Source organism: Sorex fumeus, unplaced genomic scaffold (genome assembly GCF_029834395.1).
Source record: "Sorex fumeus unplaced genomic scaffold, SorFum_2.1 ptg000002l, whole genome shotgun sequence".
In the NCBI taxonomy this organism is placed as follows: domain Eukaryota; kingdom Metazoa; phylum Chordata; class Mammalia; order Eulipotyphla; family Soricidae; genus Sorex; species Sorex fumeus.
Window position 1 is genome coordinate 47,570,632 of NW_026606059.1, and position 10,280 is coordinate 47,580,911.

General features: G+C 36.3%; 1 protein-coding gene across 2 annotated transcripts in view; it reads left to right on the forward strand.

Annotated features, from left to right (window-relative positions):
* The window catches only part of TMEM71 (transmembrane protein 71), a 34,973-nt gene extending 25,714 nt beyond the window's left edge, over window positions 1-9,259 (forward strand). The window contains exons 6-9 of one of the 2 annotated variants that reach the window (XM_056112295.1): window positions 2,252-2,327; window positions 5,396-5,457; window positions 5,557-5,617; window positions 9,015-9,259. In XM_056112295.1, the coding sequence (XP_055968270.1) occupies window positions 2,252-2,327; window positions 5,396-5,457; window positions 5,557-5,617; window positions 9,015-9,036 (221 nt within the window). In that variant the 3' untranslated portion in view covers window positions 9,037-9,259. Of the gene's footprint in view, window positions 1-2,251; window positions 2,332-5,395; window positions 5,458-5,556; window positions 5,618-9,014 lie in introns of those variants that run through there. The other variant, XM_056112287.1, reaches the window with a different exon arrangement.
* The last annotated feature ends 1,021 nt before the right edge of the window (window positions 9,260-10,280 follow it).

Genomic DNA, 10,280 nt, shown 5'->3' on the forward strand with positions numbered 1-10,280 from the left:
TTGCAGTGACGCTATTCACAACTGCTGTTTTGCTTTGCCAGTCTTTAGTATTCTGACTACATTATAGATTAAGCATGTTTTGTTAACTGACTTAGAATTTACTCATAGTATAAATAGCAAAAATAAATACTTTCAAAGTATCAACCCATTACAAGTTCTATTTAGTTATTTAACTTGAAAAATAAAGCTTTTTCCAAAATACAGAAAGAGCCCACAGAATGAAAAGAATATTCACCCAATACCCATCTGATAAGGGATTAATATCCATGATATACAAGACACTAGTAGAATTGTACAAGAAAAAACCTCCAATCCCATCAAAAAATGGGGAGAAGAAATGAACAGAAGTTTCCTCAAAAAAGAAATACAAATGGCCAAAAGGCACATAAAAATGCTCCACAACGCTAGCCATCAGGGAGATCCAAATCAAAACAACAATGAGATATCATCTCACACCAGAGAGACTGGCACACATTCAAAAGAACAAAAGCAACCAGTGCTGGCGTGGATGTGGTGGAAAAAGGGACACTCTTTCACTGTTGGTGGGAATGCCCACTAGTCAAGCCTTTCTGGAAAACAATATGGACAGTTCTTCAAAGAAATTGAGCTTCGATATGACCCCACAATACCTCTTCTGGTAATATATACCAAGGATGCAAAAAAGCACAGTATAAATGACATTTGTACCTGTGTGTTCACTGCAGCACTGTTTACAATAGCCAAAATCTGGAAACAACCCAAGTACCCTAGAATAGATGACTGGTTAAAGAAACTTTGGTACATCTCCACAATGGAATACTATGCAGCTATCAGGAGAGATGAAGTCATGAACTTTGCTTATAAATGGATAGACATGGAGAGTATCATGCTAAGTGAAATGAGTCAGAAAGAGAGGGACAGACACAGAAGCACTGCACTCATTTGTGGAGTATAAAACAACATAACATGAGGCTGACACCTAAGGACAGTGGATACACGAGACAGATAGATTGCCCCATAGCTGGAAGCCTGCCTCATGAGCAAAGAGGTGAAGGCAGCTGAAATAGAGAAGGGATCGCTAGGAAAAAGATGACTGGAGGAATTGGTTGGGATGGGAGATGTGTGCAGAAAGTAGATAAAGGATCAGACATGGTAACCTCTCAGGGTCTGTATTGCAAACCATAATGACCAAAAGTAGAGAGAGATTATAGGGAATCATGTCTGCCATGGAGGCAGGGGAGGGTGGGAATATCGGGGATATTGGTGATGGGGAATGTGCACTGGTGGAGGGATGGGTGTTTGATCATTGTGTTATTGTAACCCAAACATGAAAGCTTATAACTATCTCACGGTGATTCAATAGAATTTTTAAAAAAGAGAAGAAAAATAAAGCTTTTGAAGAACTTCACAAAAATTAAATCGAAGCCTATTTATACTTTATTTAACCCTTTTTGTGCCATTCTTTAAGCCAACTTTGATTTCTTTTAGATGACTAGAATAGTATTCAGTTTATTGGTCTAATTCTGTTCTCCATAGTTGCTGAAGAATATGCAGACATTTTCACAGCACTAACATAGTTCATTGGTAGCAATAGTGCAAGGATAAATAATTCATGATCTCTCTCTGACTCGCTCTCTCTTTCTCTGTCTCTCTGTCTCTTTTTTTCTCTCTCTCTTTTACAAAGTCCCATATATAAAGTTGCTGCAATTCTCTTTCTCTGGCTCATTTCCAATGAAACATTATGTTCTGACTAGATGCAGCTTTTAAAATCTTAACTGCAGTATCATAGCTCTGCAACCTTGGGCAAATATAATCATTTCTCTCAATCTTGACCTTCTCATATGCAGAATTCTCACAAGTTTGTTGTGTTGATTAAATGAACTGATGTGTGAAAGCTCTTTGTGAATTATAAGACACTCCACAAATTTCAGGCATTATTATTAGCATTAGCCTAACCAAAGTTCGATTCTGAAATCAGCATAAATTCTACAGGCTCTGTTCAACATTAAAATAAAAAGAAGTCTGAAACTTTACATAGAATAATTATTTATTTTTAAATGATAGAGCTGATTATTTGTAGAAAGTAAATGAATGACTGCCTTGTATCGCATTTGATAATTTTCTTCAAATGACAAATTGCTTGCACAGATACATGTTTGCAAACTTGTGTGTGTGAGTGCATATATGGAATAGAATTTTCAGTATGATTTTATTCTAAAACTATTTATTCAGTAATGATGTCTAATTAATTTTTTTCCTTTTATTCTATTAGAATTCAGTTTGTGGCGAGAAGTCTCCTTTCAAGCAATTCTGCTTGTTGCATGCTTAATCATTTCTACGTGTGCAAGGTAACTCAGATAATATTTATCTATTTATTCTTTCAGGTACTACATGCAGTAGTTCTCAGGGTATTATGTCTGAAGTCAATCCCAGCAATGCTTGGCCTGGTGGAATGTTTCCAAGAAATCATCAGCACCACACCTGTCAGTGCCATGGGGGCAGGGGCACTGCTCAGGCTCCCCTGAGAAAACCCTCATGTTGGGTTTATGAGTTCCCACTTGCGGTATCTCAGTCAGATTCAGGCTTTATTTTTATGCAGTTGTGTTTCATAATTAATGAAGCTACAATTGATTAATTTTCTTGACTTATTCCCCAAAGTGTTTTAGGTAACTCTGTGGTTAAGATTTGTTCATTTGCTTATCCATAGTAATTGAACAAATTTAGCAATTGCATCCTTCTCCTCACAATCTCTCAAAGCACATACAAGCCAGAGCATTTTGCTAGTGATTGGAGTTTACTACATGTCCTGCTTTGCTTAATTCTTCAGTGACTCCCTGTTAGAGAGGTTCTCAGTATGCCTGAAGTCCAAGAACAATTCGAAATCTTCAGTGGGGAATTTGGACTCTCTGCTGGGACTTTCCCATCTTTCCCACTCTATTTTTAGACCCTTCTTTAAAGTGTTTATTGTCTGGTAGCCTGATATCAGAGCACAAAATGCTCTTCTCTGATTATAGACATGTTTCTGCTCAACTCTCTGCCCAATCTTTCTGCCTCTTCTTTCACTTTTATTTTGGGGAGAGGGGGTGGGATGGGAGAAGGGGACCAATGTCCAGCAATGCTCAGGGTTCACTCCTGGCTCTATGCTCAGGAATTACCCCTATCAGTACTCAGTGGACCATATGAGATGCCAGGAATCAAACTGGGTCAAATGTACTCAAGGCCAGCACCCTTCCTGTCTTTCGTTGCTCAGGCATCCAGGACAGTTATCAAATCCCTTCAGTGCTAAGCTCACTGTTTCCTCAGTGTCTTTGCAGTTGTTGCTTACTCTGCCCAGCATAATGTTTTAGATAAACGGTCCTAATATGTGCCTTTACTTATGTCTGGAATCTCTTCAACTATCGCATCAACAGAGAAATCATCTATGATAACCCCTGTCTATAAATAGCATTCCCTGTCTAGCACACATGTCTTGGGGATTCTTCTCTAGAGCACTTACCCCACCTGAACCATTATAAGTTCTTTTATTGAAATGTTGATGATCTAACCCTGTATGAATAAAATATCCCTAGGAGCAGAGACATTATGTCTCCTTCACTTCTGTAGCACAGTGCCAGAGACTCACGTATTTGTTGAATTAGTGAAACGGGGATAAATGAAGTAGTCCTGTATCTTTTTTGGTGCTCATTCTTGGGTCAGAAAAAGTTACTTGCTCCGAAACTCTTGAATTGGTATTCTCTATCAAGGATCCAAAGGCTTCGTGTAGGAGTGGTGTTTTAAATACGAAGTCCTGGGTTTCGTTCCTTGAGATGTATTAGATCTAGTGTGAATCAGTAATTTAAAATATGCTTCACAGATAATTATTAGTTTTTAAAAGTATTTTTAAACCAGAGAGACTGAAAGAACAAAAGAGAAAAAAGGGGGAGATTCTGTAATTATGTTAAAATCTCAACTACCAGTGAGAGCTACAAACTAATTATAGTAGTAATTAACTACTATATCACTAGACTTATGACTTAGTTTCAGTAGCTGATGTTAGCCTCCAAACGAAATTAAGAAGAGCCAATTGGACATCATGATATTTTGTCAAGCTTCTTTCAACTGTATATAGTAAGTGGCTGAGGTCCAAGTAACTGGTAATTTTCACATAAAAATATACAATGGTTTTCGTCTAAATAAACTTAACATCTGCATAAAAATGTGCAAAATCCTGTATTACATACCCAAATACAAAGGATCACAATATACATTAGCATAATAAGGGCCCAGTGGAATGATGTAGTGAGGAAACAAGTTTACTTTATTTAATTATTTGGGGAGTAGGAGGCTTGGAATCACACCCCGTGGTTCTCAGGGATTACTCTTGACTCTGTGCTCAGGGATATCTCCTTGGGGGTGTGCATGGAAGACCATATGCTGCAGCTAGAATCAAACTGGGGTTAAGCACATACAAGACTAGTGCCTTACCTCCTGGACTGTTTGCCCCTAAGAAAAGTTTTTGGAAAGGTTTTTTAAAAGATTATTTATCATATTTTTAAACGACTTCAGCTGAGTAAGATTTTCTACTTTTATTTATTACCTCTATTCTTATTTTCAAAACAAAAATAATAATTGTATTAATATTTTCAAAATTTTCACTCTGTGATATATTAAGCCATAAGAACAGCAAAAATCCAAATGTTTAATTTTTTCCCCTGCAATTTTATAAGCAATAGGCCAGATTTTTCTTTAGTATAAACAGTTTAAAATCCCTAAATAGGGCAATTGGATGCATTCTACCAAAATAAAATTGCATGTCCTCTTTGACAGTTCCTAAAAATCATGCTATGCATGCTTAAGTACATGTGTGAAATAACATTCATAAGGCCACTCAAATACATTTAAAATGTTTAGTTTTAATGATTTTTTAAAAAATGTAATCTTAATTCTGTGACTTTTGGTATAGTCCAAGGATTCTGAAGTTATAACTACTATTTTGAGAATAATTTCATCACCAAAAAGATAATTTCATCATTGTAAACATTACCAGTTATGCCCACACCCACATCCCTCTTACCTCGGGAACTTTCCAATTTACTTGTTATTTCTGTGACCTTTGATATGTGGCTTCAATTGCTTAGTATAATGTTTACAAGGTTCATCCATAGTGCAGCATGGATCACTGTTATATTCCTTTTTATGTCTGAATAATATGCCATTGATAAATTTTGCATAGTTAGCAGTTGATGGACATTGTTCTGTTTACCCATTAACTGAATAGTATTCCTACGTACATCTTTTTGGCTTGGGCATATGCTTTTATTTTTCATGGATAAATAATTAGAAATGAAATTTCTGGACAGAAGACAGATGTTTAAAAGGATATCTCATGTATTAGAAATGTAGAATTTGCTAATCCTGAGCAACCCTGTCATTTCAGATGGTTTCTGGGAGGAATATTAGCTAATGTCTTCACATGCTCTTTGATGATAACTATTGTTTGTAAGTAGTGATTTCTCAAGTTATTGCTCTTATTTCTGTGTTTGTTCCAATTTTAGTTATTTTTAAATAATTAAAAATATTTTCTCTTTCCTATCCAAGGTGTTGTCAAATCATTGTTTCATAACCTTGTCAGCCATTTCAAACTTTCCTCCTGTGTTCAGTAAGTATTGCTAATATTATCATTGTCAGGACAAAAATGACAATTATTTGACAATTGAGAATGAGTAATAGATGTCATCTATTCTGCTGAGTAATAGATGACAATGACTAAACACAAGAAAGATACTGATCATTTGTCCTCAAGACTATCTTTCATTACAGTAAGAATCAAATATCAAATAGTAATATTATTCTGTCTCCTAAATCCTGACATCATACCAGAAAAGATTAATTTCTAAAGCAGAATAACAGAAAATGATATAAATTTAATTTTTTACATATTTTAGAGACTCATGGAACTGAATTTCAAAAGTGTCTCCTATTAGAAGGCTTTTAACTCACAATTTTCCAAATAACTGGCAAGCTGTCTGTGAAATGATCTCAGTTACAAACTGTAATTCCTTTCCCATCTCTCTCTCTCTTAACCATCCTTTGGTGTCCTGAACTGCCATGCTTCAGAACAATTCAAAGGGCTACTGGGGTCTGGGTGAGACACTGACAGAATTTCTAATTTCTAATGGCCTGCAGAGCACCTTCTCCTTGCAAGATAGATTGTGTTAATTATCTTCACTTCAATATGTTTGCCAGAGGCCAGCTTCCATAGCTTGGAGACTAAGGCCCATAATTCAAATTCAGTTGCGGCCCTTTGCTCTTGAAATGGTTGCTCTATTTATAAAATTGTGTTAATTCAAATATCGCAGTGGGGTTTAGTGTAGATTTATTTTGTGTATGGCTCCAGCCGGTATTGATTTACTGACACTGTGAGTGATGCTTCCTTTAATTTCCAAGGGTAGTGTGTGTGTGTGTGTGTGTGTGTGTGTGTGTGTGTGTGTGTGTGTGCGCGCGCGCGCGCGCGCGCGCGCGCACGCGCACGCATGCGCTCAAGCAGAGATAGGAGTGTGGGGGTCACATAAGGGGAAAATGGACTGATATTGCAACGTTTTATTTAATGTCAGAGAAAAAGATTGGGTCCTACAATCACTGGAGGCATTTCATTCTTTAGCACTTGCAAATTAATGCTGCTGTCTCTCCTCCTTTTACCCAGAAGTCATGACCAGGTCTGGGCAGAGACACTGACATGTACCTCACCCAACCTTAAGTACAGCTTTCCATGTATCAACAGCTTTTTGAGCTGGGTTGTTGCACAAGTCAAGACAGGACTAAACGATAATGAATAAAAGATTTTCATAGAGTTACTTTGTAACTCACTTTCAGAAGTGGAACATACATTTTTGTTGTAAATCTCTTCTTTTGGGTTTTAGGATAAATATATACAATTACCCTGAAGGACTAGTATCATCTTGTTAGGAAGCTCTACAGTGAAGGCAGAATTTCTCAAAATGTGGCATGGGAACTATTTGCTTTCAAATCAACTAAGAGATTATTTTTAAAATGAACAAAATATCCCGCAGATTTTGTGTTTGTCTTGCAAAAAGCTAACCCTGGTTCAACCCCCAGAACACCATATGGTCTCTGGAGCACTTAAAGAAACGATCCCTGAGAACAGAGTCAGGAGTAAACCCTGAACACTGCAAGTGTGCATCCCAAATCGCACAAAACAAGCAGCATTATGGATTTTTATGCCAATTCTTTTGAATAAAAAATTCTTAGACTTTTTCTTTTTTTCTATTATCTCTCCAGGAAATTCTTTGCACATTAAAAATGAGAATGTTGGAAAGAATTTGTGAAAACTTTACTCCTTGATTTATAAAGTGAAATCACTTTAGAATTGAGTTTATTAAGAGATTAAATCTACTAAATCAACTAATTCACCTAATACATGAAATCTTTGTTAAAAATGTGTGTTGTCAACTCCCAAAAGGAGAGAGAGAACAGAGGGGAATGCCCTGCCACAGAGCCAGGGTGGGATGGAGGGGATGGGGGGTGGGAGGAATATTGGGATGCATGGTGGTGGGAAGTGGGCACTGGTGGAGGGATGGTATTTGATCATTATATAATTGAAACCCAAGCACAAAAATGTGTAAGTCTGCAACTGTACCTCATGATGTCTCACTATTTAAAAAAAATTTTAATAAAAAAAAAGTGTGTTGTTCCAGTGGCAGTTCCACTTGGCATGTGGAAAGTGCAAGCTGGAATTTATACCGGCTATGAAAACACCAACAATGAGTTTGTACTGTCTAGAGAGAATGGGAAGGGGAAAGGGATGAACCAGTAACTGATTTCCAGGTTAAGTAACTATGGCTTTCAAGGCTCCTCCCCTAACTGAGTTTTTTCTTTGTTCTTTCTTAAAAGATACTAAGGCAGGACCCAAATGATAGTTCTGTTCCCTCCACACACTCTCACCTATAACCCTATTAATAGAATAATGATTATAACTCACTTTATTTTATTGTATATACACTTTATTTTGTTCTTCGTCAGGGGAGGCAGTGATTCCAAGCAGTATGCAGTAGGACCAGAGATAACTGGTAATACTCAGCTGGGCTGGACAGTTCAATGCAAGGACTTAGGGACCCAGTGCAGTTGAGACCCAACAGTGCTGTGGGCTACCAGGATCACACTGGTGGTGTTGGGGGCCGTGCAATGCACGCATGGTTGATCCTTGAACTATTTCTCCAGCCCCTTTTAACTTGTTCCTATCTCAATCCTTGTTCATTTTTTTTTCTGACCCGCATACTCTTGCAGTTAAGATCTTGAAACCAAGGGCTATTGAATTTTACTTTTTAATCCATCACATCCTCATAGTAGATACTCCATAAATATTCACTAAATTGAATATATTTGTCCTATCTTTGCTTAAAGTCCTTCCTTTATAGCAAATAACTCTGCCTGAATGTTAAAGAGGTTGCACTGGAGTGGAGCGATGTGTTTAGGGCCCTTGCCTTCCATGTAGCCAATCTGGGTTTGATCCCTAGCATTTCACATGATCCCCCAAGCGTGTCCAGGAGTTATTCCTGAGCACAGAGCCAGGAGTAAACTCTGGGCACACGGGGTGTTGCCCAAAAATAAAAAAAAAGGAAACAAACACAAAAAATGTTGCAGTCCCCTCCAAATGAAGGTGACCACAGGTATCCCATACTGGCTATAATGTGTTAACCTTACAGTGTACATTTTGGTGAGTTTATATAGTTGGTGAATGAAAGAACAAACTTTAGGGACTGAAAATTTGAAAGAAACTCAGTTACCTTATAGGAATTTTTACGTCAGAATTAGTGTTATAGATGGGAGAGAAAGCAGTAGGAAGTGAAGTTAACTAAATACTTAGCTTGGATTGGGGGCAAATGTTGGCAAAGATTGTTGTTCTGGTAGAGGTTCCACTTTCCTAGTTATGATTATTCAAGCATTGTGTGTATGTGTGTGTGAACATACACAGTGATGTGAGTAGATACTGCTTTTCCTGTGTATATATGAATTATGCATTTTTTCTTCTTTTACAGATCTGGGTTTGCCAAAATTTGACAACCATTTAGGAATGTCTCTGATGAAAGTCTCCAATCTCAATATCTAAAAATTGTGAATTACAGTCTGTTTGGAATCAACTACTTCCTTGGATGGGAGGGAGAAAAGGGATAATTGAGAAAAAAGGAAGCATATAATTAGATTATGTGATTTAAAAAAATCTTAGTTTTTCTCTTCAAAATTGTAATGTGTTCATGGAAATAATATTAATGTGTCTTTTATTTTCAAACACTGGCGGTAGGAAAAAATAATTGGGGAACATTATACAGAAAAAATGGAATAAATGTTCCTCTATAATTCCCTAAGGAAATGCTTCTCAAATATTAATTTTCATTGGAGAATTCCATGTAAAGCTTAAAAAACTGCAAATTCTCAAGACTTCCTGTGGGATCTGTCTCTTGCTGAATTGAAAGGCTTTAGTTGAAAGTTGAACTGTGAAAGAAAATTTACAATAATCAACATTCACTTCAAAGTAGTTAAATGCAGCTTGTACATAGAATAGAATGTAGGGAAAAGTTGCCAGGAATCCTTAAGGAAGTTGTTTAATGACAGATAGATGAAGGTCAATGAAAAATTCGCCAGAAAGAGACATTTCTTATATGGAACATTGTTCTTATATTCTATAGTTCTATAGTACAAACATTGTTCTATAGTATAAAATCCCATTGTTCTTTTTGTAGTTCTTTTTTATAAAACTTTGGTCAGCTGCATGCAAGATAAACACCTTACCTGTTGTACTCTCTCTCATGCCTCAATCTTTTGAAGCATTTTTAAAAATCAAGCTTTCAAACCATTTGTGACTCATAATTACTTCTTATTCAAAATGCAATTAAAATAAATGCATAAGCAAACCAAAAAATGGCAGTGAGTTCAAAGTAAAGGTAGAAGACTAGGGAGCTTTGAAGCACATTTAAAAATGCTGCGGTGATATCATCAAACAAGATGCAAAAGGCACTTCTGTAACTTTGTATATAGTTTAAAAGACCTATATGTATTATAAATGTAGCCTGAAATTCCAATGTTTTTCTCTATGACATTCACTGACTAGAAAGTTACATTGAAAATGTTTTCTACTTTAAACAATAAGGTTAAAATCTCATTGTTAACATCATTTCTATTTAATTCATTTTGTATTAAAAAGTATTATACTAATGTGGTATTATAATGTACAATAAGAAATATATATTAGGTTCTTATCACTTGTTCTAGAACAAAGATTATAAAACAAGAGGAAGTTTTTAAGT